Below are 25,699 nucleotides of genomic sequence, written 5' to 3' on the forward strand. Positions count from 1 at the left end.
CATACGCAAAAGTACATTTTGTGAGTACGTTTGGATATTAGAATGATGCATGTTTGAATGATTGAAACTAATTTATTTAAACCATGAAAATAATGTATCTTGCCTGTAGCGTCTGATAATAATAGCTATTAATGGACAGTCAACATCAAAATGTTTTTCCCCAGGCACAACATTTGGCCTCATACAACAAAATCTTAATGTATGATAAATATTACCGCCATTCTTTGTTTCGTATTCGTTGGTTGGAAAGTGAACATGATGGGACTCTTATTAACACAGGGTACGTACTATGTTCTAGTGAGAGTCCATGATTAATTTTGCCACATTTTGCTTGCTTTTGTGAGGGCGATAACGCGACAATGTCCCTTCCAGGATATCATACGATATAGCTAACAAATTGACATAAAACAACATTTCTTTCAAATTTCATTGAGAGCAACGGTGAACAACCTTACCAGGGATCCTTGTAAACAACGTCGGCCTCTTCTGTGCTCAACACCGTCGTCGTCTCTGCTAAACGATACTTCCTCACCAGGTGATGCAGGTCCCCTTGTGCCGCCGTGACGTCCACGAGGTAGCGGATGCAGACATCCTCTTGGTCCAGCAGGCTCCGAAGATGTACCTTGCCGATACGGCCAAGGCCAAACATGGCCACGTTGACAGTTCCACCATTACTATTCTGATATTCCTGAAGCGATACCGGAAGAGAAACCAAACCGTCAACGCCAAGATATTATGAGTCTGGACTTATTTGATTGGCATTCTAGAAGTTGGTGGTATGGAGATGACAAGACTTTATGGATGATCATCTTCTTCATTTTAAAAATTGCGACGTTTCGGTATAGCTTCTTATACCGTGTTCTAGTATATGTTGAAAACATATATGAAGCTATAGCGAAAAACGCCGTTGTGAAAATAAAGAAGTTGATAATCTATAAAGTTTTGTCATGTCGATTATCTGCCGAAACGGATTTAGCTGGGCGTCTGTGTGTGTCTGTAATGTCCGTGTTTGCGTCTCTGCGTGCTTGCGCGCGCTCGTGTGTGCGTCTAGCTCTGACATTGTCCATGTAAAGACATCATCATGTTCAGTCAAAACGCCGCGAGCGAACTTGGGGTGTTGACCTCATTACGCTCCTTCCTTTTGATACAGTGGTAATACCCAGCGATAATATAGACCTTGATGCCAGTTGTTTTTTTGCGTTACAAGCCCATGTGCTTAACCATATGCTTAACCACTTGTCAATTTATATTGCTGAAACAAAGCAACATTAAAGTATTACTCTCTCGCTTACCACTAGTAGTCTGACAGGTTCACAAACTCAATCGAGAACTCAAGCGTGTTCAGACTTATACTCAAAGGGCAAAAGTTCTAGTGACACCTTTAGAAACAACAAGCAGAATCAGTGTCAAAAGTTTACTACCGCGAATGAAATGTCATTAATTAGAAAGTGAGTGAGTGACTGACTTCAGTTCTAACGCCGCACTCAGCAATATTCCAGCTATATGGCAGCGGTCTGTAAATAATCGAGTCTGGACCATGCAGTCTCTGCTGCATACATTTTTTGTAATATGTAAAACATAATAATGGATATTTATGATGCGCCAGTTCCACGCACTTGAGCATGCTGACTGTGTGGCGCTAGAAGGTTAACAGATATATGATGTATCCTACCGGGTACCCATTTACTGTTTGGTGAACAGAGGCAATTCATGAACAAACTCACTTGCCTAAGGTGAGACCACATGTGCCACGAGTGCTTCGTTGTGGGTAGGACTAAAGTCCTAGAAACTTTCCAAGGACTTTTCGCGACAAACATTGCTTAACTTCAAGTGACTTGTGACCTGTGACCTGTGACCTGTGACCTGTGACCTGTGCTCTATGCAAAGTACAATACACCAGCATGGTAGTGTATTAGGATATTTCTAAATTTCTGACATTCGAAATTGATTTGGCGATATTCACGCCATGATACAAGAGTCGGTGCCCTAAACATGTCCCCCATAGAATACCTGTCATGTTCGACCTAGAAGACCTTATCCGTCTGTGTGTGCCCATTGTCCATTACGTTTAAGCGTGTGTTTGCTATCCCACCGTGTATATAGCAAACAGTGGTTATAAAGGTGCGAGAGCGTTGTCAGTGACACATCGCCCGAGAAAGAATAAATATATATTTTAACACTTTCTGAGTGAGTGAGTGAGTACGCCGATTTTAGCAATGTCATGGAGAGGGACACATGAAATGAGCTTCACATATTGTATCCATGTCGGGAATCAAACCCGGGTCTTCAGCGTGATGATCGAAAGCTTTAGCCACTTCTGCTACCCCACCGACCCCTCAACACTTTCTCAGGGTGCGTACCATACAGCATCACCGCCGTTACCTGCACCGGCTTCACTACTCTGTCGTAATATGATCAGAAGCTTTATCCGTATTTAATAAGATAATTATTTCTACAGTTACATACCATGTGAAGTTCACCACAATTGCATTAACATGTTTCATATCTATGTCTGCTTTTCAGCTACATATATGTACATGAGGTAATGGCTTTTTTATTATCATTATTATAGGATATTTATATAGCGCACAAAATCCAGGCACCTAGTGCATGCTCAAGGTGCTGGTATTTTGTCCATCGATCATTGGATGTCAATCTCAACGGCACATCGTATTATCAATCTCAACTCCCAGGGGAGTATACAGCTCTTGCAGCCACTAGGCGCACCGAGTTATTGTCGCTTTCTCATCCTAACGAGGTACCCATTCACAGCTGGGTGGACTGGGACACATAGTCACAGTACTTTGTCCAAGTTCACTGCACGTTGCTGTACCCGCAACTAGGTGTTTGCACGTATTCACGTGGCCACCATCTGGTCATATACCAACGGATTCGTGGGCTCTTTTAAGTGCACAGGGTTGTGTACTGTACACTAGGGGTTGTGACAATACTGAAAGAGTCTGCACACAAAGTTGACTCCAAGGTTTTTACACCCGCTCACAGGTGGGCTCGATCCCGACACCTCAACCTCTCTGGAACACTAGCCTGGCGCCTTAGCCAGCTCGCCCACCGCACCCCGTGCTTTACGCCGCATTTAGCAATATTCCAGCAATATCACGGCGGGGGACAACTGAAATCGGCATTACACATTGTACGCATGTGGGGAATCGAACCCTTGTCTTTGGCGTGGCGAGCGAACGCTTTAACCACTAGGCTACCCCACCGCCCCATTTACAAATGTAAGTGATCCGAGCATTTTATATATATATATTCATAGAGAAACTGCACCAGCTATACATATTTATGAGATAGTACAGCTTTTTACATTTGTTGTAATTACCTTGTTACAGTGTGACGTTAGAACATACGTAGGCATACTTAATGGGGTAAGTAAACAACCTCACACACAACAGCTGTTTGTAATATACATCATATTCATATACTATCCTAAAAGAGAAACGCATAGGCGTTTTGTGTGTTTTAAAATCTATCAATTACCTACTGTGCTCAAACAATCGTCAAAATATGTAACAAAAGTGTTGATAACATGATTTTCCACAATTGCACAAGATAAAAATCAACTTTGCCTAATAATGTTGATTTTGATGAGATTTCTAACAAGGGTTAAAAATGCATCGCCACAACGTAAAAACAACCACCTTTCAGTTGAAATTGTGCAGCAAAGAGCATGCACTGCCTGGCTATAAAAATCCAGATTACTTTCGGAAATCGGCATTCGGCATATACATTATATTCTTATACACCACAGATACAGGCAGATCCACTATCTAACCCAGACAAGGACAACCGTGTCCAGATATACATTATATTCTTATACACCACAGATACTGGCAGATCTACTATCCAACCGAGACAAGGACAACCGTGTCCAGATATACATTATATTCTTATACACCACAGATACTGGCAGATCTACTATCTAACCCAGACAAGGACAACCGTGACCAGATATACATAATATTCTTATATACCACAGATACTGGCAGATCTACTATCTAATCCAGACAAGGACAACCGTGTCCAGATATACATTATATTCTTATACACCACAGATACTGACAGATCCGCTATCTAACCCTGACAAGGACAACCGTGTCCAGATATACATTATATTCTTATACACCATAGATACTGACAGATCTACTATCTAACCCAGACAAGGACAACCGTGTCCAGATAAACATTATATTCTTATATACCACAGATACTGGCTTATCTACTATCTAACATAGACAAGGACAACCGTGTCCAGATATACATTATATTCTTATATTCCACAGATCCACTATCTAACCCAGACAAGGACAACCGTGTCCAGATATACATTATATTCTTATACAGATCCACCACGAGATCCACTAACTAACCCTGACAAGGACAACTGTGTCCAGATATACATTATATTCTTATATTCCACAGATCCACTATCTAACCCAGACAAGGACAACCGTGTCCAGATATACATTATATTCTTATATTCCACAGATCCACTATCTAACCCTGACAAGGACAACTGTGTCCAGATATACATTATATTCTTATATTTCACAGATCCACTATCTAACCCAGACAAGGACAACCGTGTCCAGATATACATATATATTCTTATATTCCACAGATCCACTATCTAACCCTGACAAGGACAACTGTGTCCAGATATACATTATATTCTTATATTCCACAGATCCACTATCTAACCCAGACAAGGACAACCGTGTCCAGATATACATTATATTCTTATATTCCACAGATCCACTATCTAACCCAGACAAGGACAACTGTGTCCAGATATACATTATATTCTTATATTCCACAGATCCACTATCTAACCTAGACAAGGACAACTGTGTCCAGATATACATTATATTCTTATATTCCACAGATACTGGCAGATCTACTATCTAACCCAGACAAGGAAAACCGTGTCCAGATATACATTATATTCTTATACACCACAGATACTGACAGATCTACTATCTAACCCAGACAAGGACAACTGTGTCCAGATATACATTATATTCTTATATACCACAGATCCACTATCTAACCCAGACAAGTACAACCGTGTCCAGATATACATTATATTCGTATATACCACAGATCCACTATCTAACCCAGACAAGGACAACCGTGTCAAGATATACATTATATTCTTATATACCACAGATACTGACAGATCTACTATCTAACCCAGACAAGGACAACCGTGTCCAGAAACACATTATATTCTTATTCACCACAGATACTGACAGATCTACTATCTAACCCAGACAAGGACAACCGTGTCCAGATATACATTATATTCTTATATACCACAGATACTGGCAGATCTACTATTTAACCCTGACAAGGACAACCGTGTCCAGATATACATTATATTCTTATACACCACAGATCCACTATCTAACGCAGACAAGGACAACCGTGTCCAGATATACATTATATTCTTATATACCACAGATCCACTATCTAACCCAGACAAGGACAACCGTGTCCAGATATACATTATATTCGTATATACCACAGATCCACTATCTAACCCAGACAAGGACAACCGTGTCCAAATAAACATTATATTCTTATATACCACAGATACTGGCAGATCTACTATCTATACATTAAACCGTGTCCAGATATACATTATATTCTTATACACCACAGATCTACTATCTAACCCAGACAAGGACAACCGTGTGTCAGATATACATTATATTCGTATATACCACAGATCCACTATCTAACCCAGACATGGACAACCGTGTCCAGATATACATTATATTCTTATATACCACAGATACTGGCAGATCTACTATCTAACCCAGACAAGGACAACCGTGTCCAGATATACATTATATTCTTATATACCACAGATACTGGTAGATCTACTATCTAACCCAGACAAGGACAACCGTGTCCAGATATACATTATATTCTTATATACCACAGATACTGGCAGATCTACTATCTAACCCAGACAAGGACAACTGTGTCCAGATATACATTATATTCTTATATTCCACAGATCCACTATCTAACCCTAGACAAGACAAGGACAACCGTGTCCAGATATACATTATATTCTTATATTCCACCACAGATACTGGCAGATCTACTATCTAACCCAGAGATCTAAGACAACTGTGTCCAGATATACATTATATTCTTATACACCACAGATACTGACAGATCTACTATCTAACCCAGACAAGGACAACTGTGTCCAGATATACATTATATTCGTATATACCACAGATCCACTATCTAACCCAGACAAGTACAACCGTGTCCAGATATACATTATATTCGTATATACCACAGATCCACTATCTAACCCAGACAAGGACAACCGTGTCCAGATATACATTATATTCTTATATACCACAGATACTGACAGATCTACTATCTAACCCAGACAAGGACAACCGTGTCCAAAAACACATTATATTCTTATTCACCACAGATACTGGCAGATCTACTATCTAACCCAGACAAGGACAACCGTGTCCAGATATACATTATATTCTTATATACCACAGATACTGGCAGATCCACTATCTAACCCAGACAAGGACAACCGTGTCCAGATATACATTATATTCTTATACACCACAGATCCACTATCTAACCCAGACAAGGACAACCGTGTCCAGATATACATTATATTCGTATATACCACAGATCCACTATCTAACCCAGACAAGGACAACCGTGTCCAGATATACATTATATTCTTATATACCACAGATCCACTATCTAACCCAGACAAGGACAACCGTGTCCAGATATACATTATATTCTTATATACCACAGATACTGGCAGATCTACTATCTAACCCAGACAAGGACAACCGTGTCCAGATATACATTATATTCTTATACACCACAGATCTACTATCTAACCCAGACAAGGACAACCGTGTCCAGATATACATTATATTCGTATATACCACAGATCCACTATCTAACCCAGACAAGGACAACCGTGTCCAGATATACATTATATTCGTATATACCACAGATCCACTATCTAACCCAGACAAGGACAACCGTGTCCAGATATACATTATATTCTTATATACCACAGATACTGGCAGATCTACTATCTAACCCAGACAAGGACAACCGTGTCCAGATATACATTATATTCTTATACACCACAGATCTACTATCTAACCCTGACAAGGACAACCGTGTTCAGATATACATTATATTTTTATATTCCACAGATCCACTATCTAACCTAGACAAGGACAACTGTGTCCAGATATACATTATATTCTTATACACCACAGATACTGACAGATCTACTATCTAACCCAGACATGGACAACCGTGTCCAGATATACATTATATTCGTATATACCACAGATACTGACAGATCTACTATCTAACCCAGACAAGGACAACCGTGTCCAGATATACATTATATTCTTATATACCACAGATACTGGCAGATCTACTATCTAACCCAGACAAGGACAACCGTGTCCAGATATACATTATATTCTTATATACCACAGATACTGACAGATCTACTATCTAACCCAGACAAGGACAACCGTGTCAAGATATACATTATATTTTTATATTCCACAGATCCACTATCTAACCTAGACAAGGACATCCGTGTCCAGATATACATTATATTCTTATACACCACAGACACTGGCAGATCTACTATCTAACCCAGACAAGGACAACTGTGTCCAGATATACATTATATTCTTATACACCACAGATACTGACAGATCTACTATCTAACTTATATACCAGACAAGGACAACTGTGTCCAGATATACATTATATTCGTATATACCACAGATCCACTATCTAACCCAGACAAGGACAACCGTGTCCAAAAACACATTATATTCTTATTCACCACAGATACTGGCAGATCTACTATCTAACCCAGACAAGGACAACCGTGTCCAGATATACATTATATTCTTATATACCACAGATACTGGCAGATCCACTATCTAACCCAGACAAGGACAACCGTGTCCAGATATACATTATATTATATTCTTATACACCACAGATCCACTATCTAACCCAGACAAGGACAACCGTGTCCAGATATACATTATATTCGTATATACCACAGATCCACTATCTAACCCAGACAAGGACAACCGTGTCAAGATATACATTATATTCGTATATACGACAGATCCACTATCTAACCCAGACAAGGACAACCGTGTCCAGATATACATTATATTCTTATATACCACAGATACTGGCAGATCTACTATCTAACCCAGACAAGGACAACCGTGTGCAGATATACATTATATTCTTATACACCACAGATCTACTATCTAACCCAGACAAGGACAACCGTGTCCAGATATACATTATATTCGTATATACCACAGATCCACTATCTAACCCAGACAAAGACAACTGTGTCCAGATATACATTATATTCTTATATACCACAGATGGCACCACTATCTATCCAGATATCTAATCTAACCCAGACATCTAACCTAGACAAGGACAACCGTGTCCAAGATATATTAATATATTCTGACAACCGTGTCCAGATATACATTATATTCGTATATACCACAGATCCACTATCTAACCCAGACAAGGACAACCGTGTCGAGATATACATTATATTCTGATATACCACAGATCCACTGTCTAACCCAGACAAGGACAACCGTGTCCAGATATACATTATATTCTTATATACCACAGATACTGACAGATCTACTATCTAACCTAGACAAGGACAACCGTGACCAGATATACATTATATTCTTATACACCACAGATACTGGCAGATCTACTATCTAACCCAGAAAAGGACAGCCGTGTCCAGATATACATTATATTCTTATATACCACAGATACTGACAGATCTACTATCTAACCTAGACAAGGACAGCCGTGTCCAGATATACAATATATTCTTAGAAAACACAGACACTCCGGTAGATCCACTATCACGCGAAAACGAACATCAATGCTTACTATAGTCAAGCACGGGGTATTTCCGGAATTTCCAGAGCACATGTATTAAGAATAAATGCAATTTCTGACACAAGACAGGACACCAAAGCACGGACATATATGATACCTTTACTTACAACAGTCATGCTGACTATACTGCTATCGAACACAAGCCAGAACACAAATGAACACTCACGCTCGACATGACAAGTCTGCAGCTCCAGGGACAGCCAGGTAACGATTGTTGTCTCGCAAACGTAGAGCGTGCGGTATCTGTTGACATTAAGCGATAAACAGATGCAAATGACAAGCTGTGGCGTGTGGTTTATCCTCATTGGTGGTTGGCGGAATAGGGGCTTGGGGGAGGGGCCAATGGTGAAGGCGGATGGGGAAGTGGGTAGAGGTGTGGAGAGATGTGGAAGCGGGGAAGGTGGAAATAGAGAGAAAAGGGGAGAGGAGAGATTGTCCGTTTGTTTGTTGCTTAACGCTGCACTCTGCATTATTCCAGCTCTATGGCGGCGGTCTGTAAACAATCGAATTTGGACGGGACAATCCAGTGATCTTCAGAATTGATCTTCAGCAACCCACGCTTGTCGTAAAAGGCGGTCAACTGATCATCATGAGCATCGATCTACGCAATTGGGATACGATGATATGTGTCAACCAAGTCAGCGAGCCTGACCACCCGATCCCGTTAGTCGCTTCTTACGTTACGACAAGCATGGGTTGCTGAAGAACAATTCTAACCCGGATCTTCACGGGTCAGATGAAGAGATGGAGAAGAGAGTGGTTAGGGGAGGTGGGAGACACGGGATTTAGCTGTTTAAGTGAGTGAGCAGAAGAATGAGTGGAAGTTTTGAATGAGTGAGATGACAGCACCCTGCTTCAACTTACCCGCGGTCGACGCGACGTTACTCTTTAGCGTTTAGCTGAGGTTAATCAATACATCCATATGCTGTTTTGCTAAAGCTTCTAACTTCTAACTAAGAATGAGTGGAAGTTGCGAGTGAGTGAGGTAACAGCAAATGCAACTGCTTCAACTTACCCGCGGTCGACGCAACGTTACACTATAGCGTTTTGCTGAGGTTAATGAATACATTCATATACTGTTTTGCTAAGGCTCAAAAGATAATATGTCAACTTACCCGCAATCGACGCAACGTTTCTCTATAGCGTTTTGCTGAGGTTAATCAATACATTCATACACTGTTTTGTAAGGCTCCTAACTTCAAAAGGTAATACAAAATAGCCAAAGACAATATTGTGTACTTACGTGTTTAACGTAAGAAAGACCGTGTAACGTACCACACAGCTGAGGGTTCAGTTTCGTCATCCTTTAAAGAACGCTTTGACGAACATTGCATCCTGGGTCAAGGCATTGTGTTTGACAGATGACAATATCTCCAGATGTACTGACTGACATCTTTCGATCTGTTTTAGCAATTCGAAAACGCCTGCAGTCCTGCCTATCAGGCGTGAAACATCAAGTCACAGTTTAAATACATTCAATGGTTACATAGCCGCTGTCAACGGACGTTTGAATGGTAGTTGTTGGGGGCTCTTCTCATCAGTGAACATTTCGGCCACCGTGACGCTCAGAGCAAATATAGGTGCTCACATTCAAGTATGGTTCAGCAAGGTTAGGATCAAGCTTTCACTGTCCGCCTCCGTGGTGTAGTGGTTAGAGCGTCTGCCCGGAGAGCGGAAGGTCGCGGGTTCGATCCCCGACCGCGTCATACCAAAAGACGTTAAAACATGGTACTTGTTGGTCCCTGCCTGGCGCTCGGCATTAATGGGTACAAGGACTGGTCGGCTCGGAGTCAGTATAATGTGTCAGAGTGGGATATTCATGCTTCACTGCGGCATGGTATCTCAGTGGGCAAGCACTATAAAACCAGCTGAAGTCGAAACCCCATCCCCAACCCCCCAACCCTGGATCCGCCACTGCACTGAATTGTTCTGTCTGACGATCTGCTGCGTTAAGGAACCTATTTAAAACAGTAATGTATTGTACTGTGAAGCATTTGTCGGAGGTCATCTCAATTTTCTATACACATTTTTAAAAATCTTTAATCCTCGCAAAGACACGAGGGCCTGTGGGTATGAGTGCGCATGTTACTATATTTAGATACTTTCTGGGTCAAGGTGATCTGAAAGTTTCTAACGTACTCTATATACATTTTTAAAAATCTTTAATCCTCGCAAAGACACGAGGGCCTGTGCTTATACCCTCTATTGAATCTTACAGATATAGTGTAGTTGAGCTTCAGCTTTGCATAATCTAACCATTTTACACTGTCTTATAACATAACTCGAACAATTTTTTAGTTACATATTGTGTATAATTTAAAAGGTGTCTGTTCAGTAATCATAGCTTGGGTTCAAAAATAAAAATAAATAAGTGCAGTATTGTCTATGATCACGTACATGATGGAAAATAAAAATACCCCGTTACATAAGCACATGTGTAAATATTTGCCGGGTATATATAACAGGGCGATATCACATGGCATATACGAGAACAAAAACATAGGACATGTCATATTAGACCCGTCATATAGGACCGACCGGACATTAAATGAAAGCATTATAATCTCTGCTCTTATCATAATCATATTAATCTCTTTGAAATGGTGATAATACCGCGTAATCTCATCTTTTATTATTGTTATTTTATTTTTCATTTTTTATTAATTTAATTTATTGGGGGGGGGTGTTTGTTTGGATGTTTATTAGGGGGGTGCGTTGTGTTTGTTGTTTTGATTTAGAATTGTTTGTTTTTTTCGAGGGTTTTATTAGTGAGGGGGGGGGGGGGTATTATAACAACAGATGGTTGAGTATCTGATTCATTTCAAAAGTTCTGTCTGTGTGCACGACCTTGGGTCATGCGTACTTTACTAATAGTTAAGCAACATCTTATTAATCACAGCAAAATAGTGATATTTAACCGCGTGTCTGGATAGGGGTGGCTTTTTAACATGTTGCCTGCGTGCACGACAAAATCATTCGGGCGGCAATACACATTTCTAACATTTAACATTACTGCATGATATGCTGGAGTTTCTGGAGCTACTGGTTCATGACCCTATCAGTGTTGAAAGGAAAGGCGCTGAAGCATGCCACTCACCTTAATCCTGTTCATCTAGACGGAAACACTGTCATCAGATATTGTACATTCAACGTCTGTATCGACCTCATCCGTATCCAAATATATGACGACTGATTGTACTGTTGTGCTTTGGAGGTCGTCTTTCCGACAGTGGGGCGGTTGGGTAGCCTAGTGGTTAAAGTGTTCGCTCGTCACGCTGAAGATCCGGGTTCGATTGTACCATGTGTGAAGCCCATTTCTGGTGTCCCCCGCCGTGATATTGTTGGAATATTGCTAAAAGCGGCGTAAAACCATACTCACTCACCCTTTCTGCCAATATTGTTACTCAATTATCTCAACACGGTCGAAACATTCTGTCACAAAGCGCGCCATTTTCCGTCGACTATCCCTTTAACCTCTTTCAGCTTGAAATAAACATTATAATTTTTCTTCCTTTATACTTGTTGTGTCCCCAAATAAGATCAAATGTGTTAAGATCACCGTGATGTGGTGTATCATCTTTCCTTGATGCTGATGTTGGTCATATCTCCCTGGATCTATATATAACTATGGCAAGGGGAGGGAGATGGGATTCATTACAAAGTCAGATTGGTCAATGGGTTAGAATTGCTCTTCAGTAATCCATGGATGTTGTAAGAGGCGACTAACGGGATCGGGTGGTCAGGCTCGCTGACTTGGTTGACACATGTCATCGTATCCCAGTTGCGTAGATCGATGCTCATGATGCTGATCACTGGATTGTCTGGTCCAGAGTATGTACAGACCGCCGCCATATAGCTGGAATATTGCTGAGTGCGGCGTTAAACAACAAACCAACCAACAGATTGGTCAGACATTGCTGGAATCAGCTGTCTTCTACCGCATTCCGTGAAGAGACAGCCATCATTTGTTTTCGATCTAACTACCAGATCAAATTCTAGATGTGATCCACCATGCAATGCGACAAGTCCCTCCACTTTCCCAATGGGTATCTTAGGTCTTTGATAAGGTTAATTCACACGTGAAGATCCGGGTTAGAATTGGTCTTCAGAAACCCATGCTTGTCGTAAGAGGCGACTAACGTGATCGGGTGGTCAGGCTCGCTGACTTATGATATCGTATCCCAATGGGTGCCGAGTTTTTTTTCAGGCGCACATTTTCATACGCTTTGAAAAGTGAACGTTGTGCGAGAATTGCTCTCGCGTGGTCCTCGATCTACGTAAGGCTATAAAATTACACAGAAATGTAGAATATCAAATTTCCTATCCGTTGGTAAAAATATAAGTGCAACTACCTTGGCGGTTTGAGAAATAGACCTTGCTAAATGTTGTCCAAATTTTTGTTATGCGTTAAAAAGCAGTAAATTTCTCCGCTTTTTATCGCGCACCGATAAAAGCACTGTGCTACGAATTTTTTAATGGGACATCTTTACGGAAAGTGTGAGCGAAGAAAATACAGCCTGATATCTGAACGACATAAGTGTATATGAATTGGGTTTATGTGCTTGTGCATAACGTTATACGCTCAACATTAAAAATGACTCGCAATAAATGTCAAAAATGTATTTTCTTCTATGACGTCAAACGACGACAGAGAGGTCATACACGTATAATGATAAGGGGGGGATAACTCCGTTATGCGTAACACTAGGTCAATGTAACTCAGATCACTTGGAGAGAATTTGTTGTGGATACGGACGCTATATTTTCGTTATTTTATATTCATGGTGAACCACACTATTCCAATTCAAAGTTCCCCAATGTGAACGGATGCACTTTGGTAGTTTCACAATTTATAAGAAAAGATGACAACGTATCACATGTGAAAGCACGTAATAGCGATTTGAATGGCCCTATCCGATATATAAGTTAGTTCTTAGATTCCCATATTCTCCCGTTTGTGTAGATGTAATTTGACTAATTTTGCATCGTTATTACCAGAGTACTAGTCATATCTTCAAATGTAACGACATTGCTGAAAATAATACAACATTTTAGTTGACGTCATCGCTTGTTTTATGCATTTTGCGACGTCAGAAAAAGACGACATTGGTATGCTGATTAGTATATATCTCACCTAATTTCCATTAATTGTATCAAAGGTCTAGACTTCTATGTCAGAATTTTACACTCTTTAGACAAAACATAAAATGACTGATTTTTCCATTTAAATAGTGTCCTGAATATATCAACAATTAGACGGTTTGACAGCGTATCTTATTGTGAAAAACACGCGCACCTGTTTGGCATCAATTTAACGTAAATAAAAATAATATTTCCCAACACCCGAATATTTTGTTTGGGATAAGAATTTTGTTTGTTTATGATTATGAAGCTATTTCTCTTCATACGTATGCAATGAAAGATGCATAAGGATAGCTTTTTATATATGGAACTATATATTAAAATATGGATATAAGATTTGTCCGAATTAACACATGAGATGGTATATATATTTTTCTACAATTTTCCTATAAGTAGTTAGAGTTTGATATCCTGTCATCACAATATTATTTAATCAAATATGAATTGAATATATTATCGAAAACAATGATAGAGAATCATAAAACGTTTCCCACAAACGCGCACCTTGCCGATCTATATGCAACATTCTTTTGTCTATAAAACGACACAAAATTATGCAATGAACAAGACAATTCCTTTAAATATGTGTGCATATACATTTCATACCATATATAAACCATTGTCATTAATATTATCAGTTTTGCATATAAGGTTGAATTATATCACCGTTCATTAACCTGTTCATATGAAATTGCAATATTAGTCCAAATAAATTGAATATTGTACATCATAGGAACTAAAGTAGATGCAGTTATGGCTACGTTTGATCTTCTAACACTTGTGTAAAGGTTTAGAATATGGTGCAATAAATATGTCAATTTTTTTATGTAAATATGATTCAAACAATCAAAAACTTTCAAAGAATAAAACACCGTAAACCCCATATGCACGTATGATATGATATTGAACAAGGCTAAATGTAGATACTGAAGTCAGTTTCATGAAAAAGCATCCGAACTATCCGCAAAATATACATCATAATACTGACAGTGTAATCGGAAGGATATGGCGATTGTGTTTACTCTTGTTCGACCGACCTTCACCTCAAAGAAATTGCCTAATATGTAGAACAATGTTGACGTATGACATCACTACCGCTGACCGATTTCTTACAAAATGGCGGCTTTGCTGACAAGGGTGCACAGGATTTTGCGAGGACCCTTCCACTGATTCAGGGATCGTTTGTACATAAATATGAGATGTAAGTAATCAGAATGATTCTGACTATCTGTGTATTGTTATATGTTTTTTATCGTTTTCACTATTCGTAAGAGAAAAGGACAGAAATGCAGATAATTACCGTTGTTGTTCTGCGTGATTTGGCGTCAGTCATGGCGTCACGCTGCGCGGAAACTTTGACAATTTCTTATGAATTATCAAATCATTGCATTGTATCTATTTATAATTTCCTATTTCTTGCTACGATACTCTTTCCATGTATATTCTAAAGGTATAGAGCCATTGCAAGCAATGAATAGACGGATGAATGTTGAAAAACTTCAGAAAATGCTACGCAGTGTAAAATCGGAATTTGTCTTTGTTTACATTTCACACAAACGCAGTCTTTCAAGCACAGCGTTCGTTTTCACACCCAATATGTTTCGTCTCATTTTATCTAGACAGTTATTATTGGTGACACAGACCAGTTTCAAATTGATTCTAAAATGTATGGGGAATTCAGTGATGCATTTTTCGAAGCTGAATATGAAATATACGTGATGTAATAGGCGTCTCAATACCGGCCTTCGCGAAACGTGATTTTGTAAACACTATCCAATATGGCGGAAAGCGCTCTACGGTGTTCGTGTAAGTGCATTTTCGAAAACATCCCAACCGATTCTAGATTCATCGGCAACGTTTCAGAATTATAATTAGCGATTTCATGTAAAACTGATATCAGTGATCATGAATAGGTTATTTTTTAAATTCAATACTCCCAGGAATTATCCGATTTTCACATTTCAAAACATACAGCAAATAACGCTGTGAATCGCAATTTCATACTGTGTCAAAAATGTCGCCATTTTCGATGAAGCCTATTTTAAAAGGTCATTTTCAGCACTTGAGCTTTGTCTAAAATAATACTGGATGGTATCAAGAAACAGGAAATTACCCGCAGAATTCGAAACTGTGAAGTGTATTTGTGTGCGTGGGATATTTTGATTTTTATTGGACTTCAAATTGAGGGTTGAAGGGGAAGGACATATATGTCCCTGTGGCATCCAGGGGTTATTTTGTCAATTTAATGCATGTAAGACGTGGGTAATAAATAAAATACCACACTCGGTCTCATTACATACGAATTATACGAAACTCGTGGCCTTCCTATGGTATCTGACCTCGCTTTCACTCGGTCAGATACCATAGGAGGGACACGAGTTTCGTATAATTCGTATGTAATGAGACCGAGCGTAGTATTCTCTATGTCCATGATGTTTATCACTGGATTGTCTGGTCCAGACGTGAATATTTACAGACCGTCGTCATACAGTTTGAATAGAGTGCTGCGTTAGACAACAAACAAAGAACACATCCCTGTTCCCTTTCTTTCATTGATAGCTGTGTTATACCTGGCTCTCCTAGAAATGAGATTCCCTCACTCGCAACGTGTCAGCGTTTGGTTATTTAGACGTTTGTATTTGTACCATTAGGGACCGTTCATAATGTCATGTACAAAACCAATGCCGACCCCCTTGTATAAGTGTACAAACTTGATGACCACCTGCCTACTGAGAACATAATGGGTGACTCCCCTTAAAATCCTCAACACACACACACACAACACACACACACACACACACACCAGCCATAAAGTCCCAAAGGCTACCCACCGCTCCATTTCAAAAGGGTTTTGCAGATAGTGTGCCTAACACATTAATAGTTGATACACAATGCCATTTAGAAAGTGGTCAAATGTAACATATGTTATATTTGGGATTACACTTTCTTCGTAAATGGCATTGTGTATTCATAGCTTTCGGCCGTGGAAGCCGTGCCAATTCACACTTATCAGAGGGGTACACATAGTCCGCTGTCTAGACTACCAGTTGTCCGACTTCCAGCGGAGGCCGCGGTGGCTGAGCGGGGTAGGCGGCTGATTTTGTGTGCTGGCAATTAGGTGTGGGTTCTAATCCCGGATGGGACTCAACCCAACATCAGTACTAGAATATGTACTTTACTAAGAAAGTGTAATCCCAAATATAACATGTGTTACACGTTAATAGTGTACCACTCACATTAATATCATGGTCATTTTTATTTTTCTGAATGAAATAGGTTCATGTGCAGTCTTTCTCAATTAAAGTGGACAATTGCAGTCGTCGAACTTGCAGGGTGCGATTCATGAAACCAAAAGCACTTTCTTTAAATACATTAATGATAACAAGTAAAGTATAGGAATCACGAAACCAAGAAAACTAACAAATCATTTGAACAAATGCTTAGCATGGATTGACATACATGTGTAGGGGGTGCGGTTTTTCTGGTGTCGGTGAGTGACGTACCCGTCAATAAAAGCTGCCTCTAAGATGACCACCGCTACCACGAGTCGAATGTAGTTAAGTTTTGAAAGCAATCAGGAATTGTTTATGAAAATAACCAATCAAACACGCATGTGAAAACGTACACAATTGCAACGTAAGCAATAAACAATTGTCGACAGCACGCGTGCAATTTACGTTATGTCAGATCGTATTACCCACAATTAAAACCTAGATACTGCTACAATATAGAAATGAGTGCGGCGTAAAACTCAACTCACTCATTACAATATAAAAAAAGGTGTTATTTACAGCATGAAATGATATAGTTTAGATAGCAAGCATGTTATGTCTACCAAATATACAGGTTAGTTGAACCATTAATGTTCGTTTTAAAGACCGATTTTAAAGAAAGTAATCATACGTGACGGTGGTGATATTGTAACGTTGCCGCAAAGCGTTATGGTTACTTTGAAACAACATTTCGTTCTATAGTTTATTACAGTATCAACGCAGAAACACAACTGCAGAACCCTGATGATCACTTCAGACAAACAAAATGTAATTTACGTTTTGTATTTTATGTTTGATTGACAACTAGAATGGTCCATGGCGTTACATGGGAAACCCCCCAAATACCCAAAAATCACGTGTTAGTACTCGTTTGAATGTCTGCAATGTCTCTGAATGTCTCTGAATGTCAGAGCAATACTCATTCTAAGGATTCCATTGTTGACCATGCCACTTTTTCACCCTAATGTAAATGGCTAAAGGTATATATATTTCTTACGGAATTATTAATTAAGATGATAAAACGATTTAATATGTTGATGAAATTGAAATGTACGTTTTGTCAACTATACAGATTGTTCTTTAACTTACTCTAAATAAGGATAGATCCAAAAGTAAACAAATGTTTTATCCCAATGTCTCATTGTGTAACTGTTGCTTGTAGATATCTCAATGTTGCACGACTGTCAGGCCATGTTTCCAGAATACGTTTCACTTCTCTTTTGATTACATATCTGGTGCGAAGGATCTTAACTGTTAAAAATAATAATTCCGTTTAATAAAAATTCAGTCTTTGGATTTAACAAGAACGTAAGTTACAACGTAATATACGTCACGCTGTAGAACTGTAAGGTGGTAAAAGTGTTTTAGCCAAAATATATTCATTCCAATTTTTGTGATTCCATGGCGTTTTCGTGCAAGGGAACGTTTTGTTTTCAACTTTCTGATATTAATCTTTGATACACTATAAATGTGGTATGCGTGGTTCCGTCAATTGTGTTTTTGGAATAGGTCTCATGTGACGTCAGCAGTGTGAAACATGTTTTACTGAGTATACATTCTTTTTGAATTTCAGATATGAATAAACTGTTCATTCACAAGTTGTAGTTTTGGAAAAAATAGTTTTCTTGGACTGACGTGATTTTGTTTTTCTGCACTGTCATCTCTGAATTGTGCAGTTTCGTTGAGAATTCAATTTTCTGAATGAAATAGGTTTATTTGATCTGTGCAATCGACGAATAAAGTCTTTAAGGAAACCTTTGTCAAAGTCATCCAGTTCGATCCATTTGAAATGGATTGAGACGGACCCTCGAAATGTCACGTTGACCTGTCGATTGTACTCAAAAGAACTAAAATATGTACTTCACTGAGAAAGTGTAATCCCAAAAATAACATATGTTACACATTAATAGTGTGGTCATCCTAAGTACTTTCTTCATTTTTTTTAATGAAATAGGTTCATTTGATCTGTGCAATCGACGAATAATATTTAAGGACACGTTTGTCAAAGTCGTCTAGTTTGATCCATTAGAAATGGGTTGAGACGGTCCCTCGAAATGTCACGTTGACCTTTATCAGGGGAGACAATTCGAAACTTCTCCTTTAAATATTGGTTGCCGGTACGTTCTGTTAGTGTAACAATTCATTGATATCAAAGGGTTGTTTAGATTCTCGTTTGACAAAATTGTATACATTTTGGTTATGTTTCGATCCAAAAAATATTTGAAAACAAACCCACACACTCTCACATGCACTGTCTTATCAGTAATGTACGCCTGACCCAAGGAATCACACGCAGATGTAATGTCTGAAACACATTCTCAGTTGACATCTTCTGTTACCACCCGTCGTGAAAATACATGTTAACAATGAATGAAAAAAATCATTTATTTGGGATAACGCGCTCTGAATTTGATATACTAGTTAGAATAAAGAATACAAACAGCATACAGCTCCACCTACCTTTTTTATCATTATACAAACATACTTGGGCGAATTAAATCGCTAAAAACTGGGTGTCAAAGGATTACGGATTATCTACCTCGATTACATGTTTAATCATGTAGCGATAGTAGCTTACGGAAGTTCAGTCCATAGAAACCTACCTCGGTATCTGTGCAGAGACGGCTAACCAGTGACGGACTCCACCATTCACACAGGCTGGTCTGGTTCCCGGGGTATACTGCGCTGGCGCTCCACTGAGGTTAGTGGAACACACCAGCAGTAAGCGCTTCCGCAGCACACCCAGGGATCCGGTCTAACTAGCCGGTATCGGGGAAACCATGCCCTACTGAAAAGCGTAGTTTTTAAGAGATATTAATACTCGCTGGTATCAAAATAGTTCCATATGTCTATTTCCAGAGTAGATTAATGCTGACGTGCGAAATTAAGGCCTCTTTACTCCAACCTATCACCACGTGAAATGACAAAGTTCATTTCAAAATGTGATGTAAGTGTTATATAAAATGCGATATTGTTTGCAGTCTATGACTTAGCTCCTGCAAAATCATTCATTCATTTTCCTGTATGATAGTGCATAATAAGCACAGTCGTATTTTTTAAATGTGTTTCTCAAATCCAGCCTCAACCATTAACGTGGCGGTCGGGTAGCCTAGTGGTTAAAGCGTTCACTCGTCACGCCGAAGACTCGGGTTCGATTCCTCACATGGGTACAATATGTGAAGCCCATTTCTGATGTCCCCCGCCGTGATATTGCTGGAATATTGCTAACAGCGGCGTGAAACTAAATTCACTCACTCACTCAACCATTAACAGACTGTGAGAAAAAAAAAAAGAATAATGAGCGAGTTTAGTTTTACGCTGCATTCAGCAATATTCCAGCTATATCACTGCGGTCTGTCGTTTGTCAACCAAGTTAGCGATCCTGTTCACTCGATCCCGTAAATCGCCTCTTTCGACAAGCATGGGTTTCTGAAGATCAATTCTAACCCGGATCTTCACGGGTCGAACAAAAAAACAAACAAATTCTCTTTTTTTCTTTCGTTGTTTTTCCCTTTACTTATCTTTTTTAATAATGTTTTATTACCCACGTGCTACAACATCCATGTGATACAACAGCATATGATTTATACATTTCATTATTTATATTTATTCAAAGATTAGTACAGATCATCTGAGCAAAGGTTAATAGTATAAATGTTCTCAATAATCAGATTCATCAGAATGGGGGCGGTGGGGTAGCCTAGTGGTTAAAGTGTTGGCTCGTCACGCCGAAGACCCGGGTTCGAATCCCCACATGGGTACGAGTGAAGCCCATTTCTGGTGTCCCCCGCCGTGATGTTGCTGGAATATTGCTAAAAGCGGCGTAAAACCAAACTCAGTCAGTCAGTCAGTCATCAGAATGTGTGAAAGGATGACTGAAAGGCATGCAACTCTCTGCGATTATCATTTAAGAATGCATTATTGACGGCGTTGCAAATCAGGTTGTTAAAAATACTGTAAAACCATTGTCACCGTGGACGAGGCATGTGAGTCCATCTAAACCAAAGTATATAACATCAACTAAGGTTTTAATTCATAGTTAATATTTTGTTTTTCACTATTGGTTAGTGTTACATACAACCACTAGGGACCAGAGTGATGGCGTAAATCCTGCTGTGACGTCATGCAGGAAGTAAAGGCGCCGTAAGTCCCTATGATGCCCAGTAAGGAGGTCCAGCTTTGATTGCTAGTGGTCTATAGCCTAGTTTAATTTATCCTAAATCTTCTGTTGTTTAATACTGACGTGGTTTGTTTTATAATTGAACTATGACTTTTATCCTACTGTTTTATTGTTCTTTGTCAACAAACAATTACTGAATACTAACTTTTTCTCATATATGCCTGCAATATGGATGCGATGTAAAATTTTAACTCACTCACTCATTTAAGAATGCTATATTTTTTGTTTCTTCATATAATACTTGAGTTTGTCCCTTTGGATAAGTTCAAACATATTTTCTGTGCCTTTTTTTCATTATATTTTGTAATAACCAGAGACCATATACCGGTATATGGTCTCTGGTATTAACACAATCACTCTCCGGGTAGGAGAGTGATTGGCTTCATACGACCAGAGCATACTTTAATTGTTATCTTGGCTTTGATAAGCACTGGCGTGTAATCTAACCAAGCTTGTCACTCATCCGTTTAAAAAATACACGCGAACTTTCTACTTAATCAAGACAGGGCCAGTTTATTTACGTAGCGCTTCAACGGGTTGTCGACTTAGCTGTGCAAATGTAGTGGAAAAAAATATAAGTAGCTTCAACAATGTGACTATACTTACACCACTTTTTCGAGCTCATGCAAAATAATATTTTGAATTTCATGATATCCATGATACATATCCCTTGAACTCAAAGATCTGGCGATAATATACTTGAATCATATTCCGTTTCCTCTTCCACAATACAAATACATAGGATTCTTCTTTTCAGTGTAATCCAAATTTTACTACCGACCAAGAACTCTTCAAGGAGAAGATCGGAAATCGTGAGGTAAGGGTATGCGTTGGAATAGAAGCTATATTTTCTCACGTATGGTGCTCTTTCGTTAAGTAAATTTATGTAGAACAATCACATGACTCGACATACGACGTACTTAGACGTGTAATATACGTACTGTGTATTTGGTGTAAAGTCAGCGACTGAAGCTGCGCAGTACATGGCTTCGCCGGTAACTGCGTCACCTGTTTTCGTGTGATAAACGAATGTGTTTTACTATACGATCATGTTGTGTGGAATGCAAACGCAACGTAATTTAAAAGCATGTTTGAAGAATATCAATACATGTATCTGTATGTATTTGATTCGAGAACATGGAGGGGGCTGTGATTGAGACGCGTGTCATTTTCACCTGTAAGTGTAAGCCTAAGACTACGTATTATCCCGTTCTTCTGGGCCACACCCTATGGCTGCCTTGGTTTCTCCCATGTAATATTCGCTTCTATTGATAAAGTACTGGGTTTGCGTATCGATGACCTAGTAACTAGCAAAATGCTATTATTATGGAGCAGGGGTGTTTTGATACCGGTCATGCAACAGAGATAGAGCGCTCTAAAGAATTTGTCACCTTCAACATTATTTTAGATGTGACTATAATATTGATATTAATTAATCGATGTATATGTGTGTGTGTGTGGATGCATATAACCATAACAACTTCAAGCCTAAATAAGGATAATACAAAAATACCCCCAGGCACAGGCCGTAAACAGCTGATAAAAGAAACTCTGCCATCCCTTGGGTTATCCTTACATAACACAAACAGCCCATGGTAAGTCCCTGGATGCGAGAAGAAGTATCTTCAAGTTTGGGTCATTGCAATTTATTCTGTAAATCTATTTACAAAGTGTTCATAAGTTATCTCGCATGTTTTGTGTGTGTACTGGAAGTGTTCAACTGATAAAGGTCTCTCGTATAGTCTGATATTTCATCAAAATGTCAAGTTTCAGTACCGGTATACAGGTTAAGGGGGTTCGTTAGCAAGAACTGGCTTCGTGTTTGTTTTGGGTGTCATAAGGGACTTTTCCCAGGAAATTCAATTTCAAATGTCAGATCAACAGACTGAAAGTGTGTTTTTTTGACATGCTAGAATTCTAACAAAAGATAAAGAACTGCAGTTGAACTGTATTTTTGATTAGTGTATGAACAACTTGAAACAGTGACTATCATTCAACATCAAAATATGCTTGGCAAAATAAACATTCAGCGAAATTCAGGTCAACGAATGGTGATAACATGTTTTGTCAATAATATGTGAGACTTGAGATGAATTATTTTGTACACAAAAAGTGTACATTATCGTCTGATAAAGTACTGTCGGCGCTCTGGCTCTTTCACCGAAGCATCTTAGAATGTATTTTCTGTTCTGTTCGGCTTAGGCTGTCTGTAAAAGTTCTTTTCTCATGAACTAAACTGGAAATCGAAATCAGCTCTATACTCATTTCCTTTACCATGTTTACACCCATGCCGGGTTAAAATTGATCTTCACTTTTCTTCAGTAACCCATGCTTGTCGTAAGAGGCGATTATCGGGTGGTAAGAGGTGACTGGGTTGACACATGTCATCGTATCCCAATTGCATAGATCGATGTTCATGCTGTTGATCCCTGGATTGTCTGGTCCAGACTCGTTTATTTACAGACCAGGGGTGGAAATAACTTTAAAATTGCTAGTGTACTCCGGTACAGTGGCACATGTAAAATCACTTGCCCTGATAATTTTTCCACTATACTGACTGTTTTCTTGTTGATTTTTTAAAATAAACAACATAATTAACTTTGGAATCATCAACTGGACACCGGTACAGTGTGATATACAAATTTGCTTGCCCGACAGAAAAAAACACTGGTCTCGGGCGTCAGGCAATGGGTTATTTCCACCCCTGCAGACCACAGCCATATGGCTGGAATATTGCTATATGGGGTGTAAAACTAAACTCACTCACTTTACCATGCTTACAGATGATTTGGATAACGGATACCCAGTACTATGTCCATCACTTAATATTATACTAAAACATTTAATGCAATGATCAGATAATTTTTTTTCTGAAACTCTCATTGGATGGAAAATAGTATCTTCCAATATTGAGGGTAATAACCATTGGTGTTTGGAAGACCTAATTGCTATTGGTGGGTGTATTTGACATTCACAGCAAGTTGACCAGTGAGAGTTGAAGCATCTCACATATTGCTACAGCGACAGAATGATAATGACATGCAAATATGTCCATAAATATCAACAAAACAATATCTCATACAAATGAAGCCGTACAAGGAAACTTGTTTGTTGTCGTGTGTTTTTGTAACAATATAATATTCCAAAATAATGTGTGTTTTGTGATATTATATTATGTTCATCTTTTAACTGATGACATGAGATACAATGAAATACACAATGCTATTTTAGAAAGTGGTCAAATGTAACATATGTTATATTTGTGATTGCACTTTCTTAGTAGAGTACAGATTCTAGTACTTTTTTGGGTTGAGTCCCATCCGGGATTCGAATCCACACCCTCAGAGTCACACAAAGTCAGATGCCTAGACCTAGAGGTGTCTCACATACTGTAACATGGGTGTCATGATAAACTCAAATAGCACATATGACCACCATGTTTATGATGTCCACAGTTGGGTTCAATAACAATGACTAATACAGACATTATCATTTATATGTGGATGTATTCTATCTGGTTTAGGGACTGTCCATAATTTATGGCTAGGAGGGTGTTGATGATTTTAAGGGGGACGCCCATTTTGTTCTGGGGAGGGTGGGGTGGGGGTCATCAATTTTGTACAAATGTCCTGGGGAGTAATCATTGTTTTTGTACATAACATGCATTGGGGGTGGGGGGAGGTGGTGGGGGTCATTTACTTTGTACATAAAATTTTGGTGGGGTCATTCACATTGTACATGCTTCTCCAGAAAAATCATCATCCCCTAGCCATAAATTGTGAATGGTTTTCTTAGTAAACCTGACCGCCTCCGTGGTGTAGTGGTTAGAGCGTCCGCCCGGAGAGCGGAAGGTCGCGGGTTCGATCCCCGACCGCGTCATACCAAAAGACGTTAAAATATGGTACTTGTTGGTCCTTGTATAATGTGTCTGAGTGGGGTAGTCCCAATTTCAAGCCCGCACATCACCGGATCACCTTAGTAAACCTACATATATCCTATATATATGGACATACTTTTGACAGTTCCACAGTGTAAGATGGCAGTGATTCATTAATCAACATGTTCCCAGTTGTTCCTTTGATCA

The 25,699-nt window shown here is 39.1% G+C and overlaps 2 protein-coding genes across 2 annotated transcripts in view; one reads left to right on the forward strand and one right to left on the reverse strand.

The window, feature by feature from the left end:
- The window catches only part of LOC124264944 (inositol 2-dehydrogenase-like), a 33,442-nt gene extending 13,266 nt beyond the window's left edge, over positions 1 to 20,176 (reverse strand). The window contains exons 1-3 of the mRNA XM_046699724.1: positions 20,039 to 20,176; positions 9,188 to 9,264; positions 456 to 688 (exon numbers count right to left, since the gene is read on the reverse strand). Of these exons, the coding sequence (XP_046555680.1) occupies positions 456 to 688; positions 9,188 to 9,196 (242 nt within the window). The 5' untranslated portion in view covers positions 9,197 to 9,264; positions 20,039 to 20,176. The remainder of the gene's footprint in view (positions 1 to 455; positions 689 to 9,187; positions 9,265 to 20,038) is intronic.
- A 2,261-nt stretch (positions 20,177 to 22,437) lies between these two features.
- Positions 22,438 to 25,699, forward strand: part of LOC124264942 (PAT complex subunit CCDC47-like) — a 28,496-nt gene continuing 25,234 nt past the window's right edge. Inside the window, exon 1 of the mRNA XM_046699722.1 lies at positions 22,438 to 22,471. Within this exon, the coding sequence (XP_046555678.1) occupies positions 22,441 to 22,471 (31 nt within the window). The 5' untranslated portion in view covers positions 22,438 to 22,440. The remainder of the gene's footprint in view (positions 22,472 to 25,699) is intronic.

Source organism: Haliotis rubra, unplaced genomic scaffold (assembly GCF_003918875.1).
Source record: "Haliotis rubra isolate DU_JTF1 unplaced genomic scaffold, ASM391887v1 Scf950, whole genome shotgun sequence".
NCBI lineage: Eukaryota > Metazoa > Mollusca > Gastropoda > Lepetellida > Haliotidae > Haliotis > Haliotis rubra.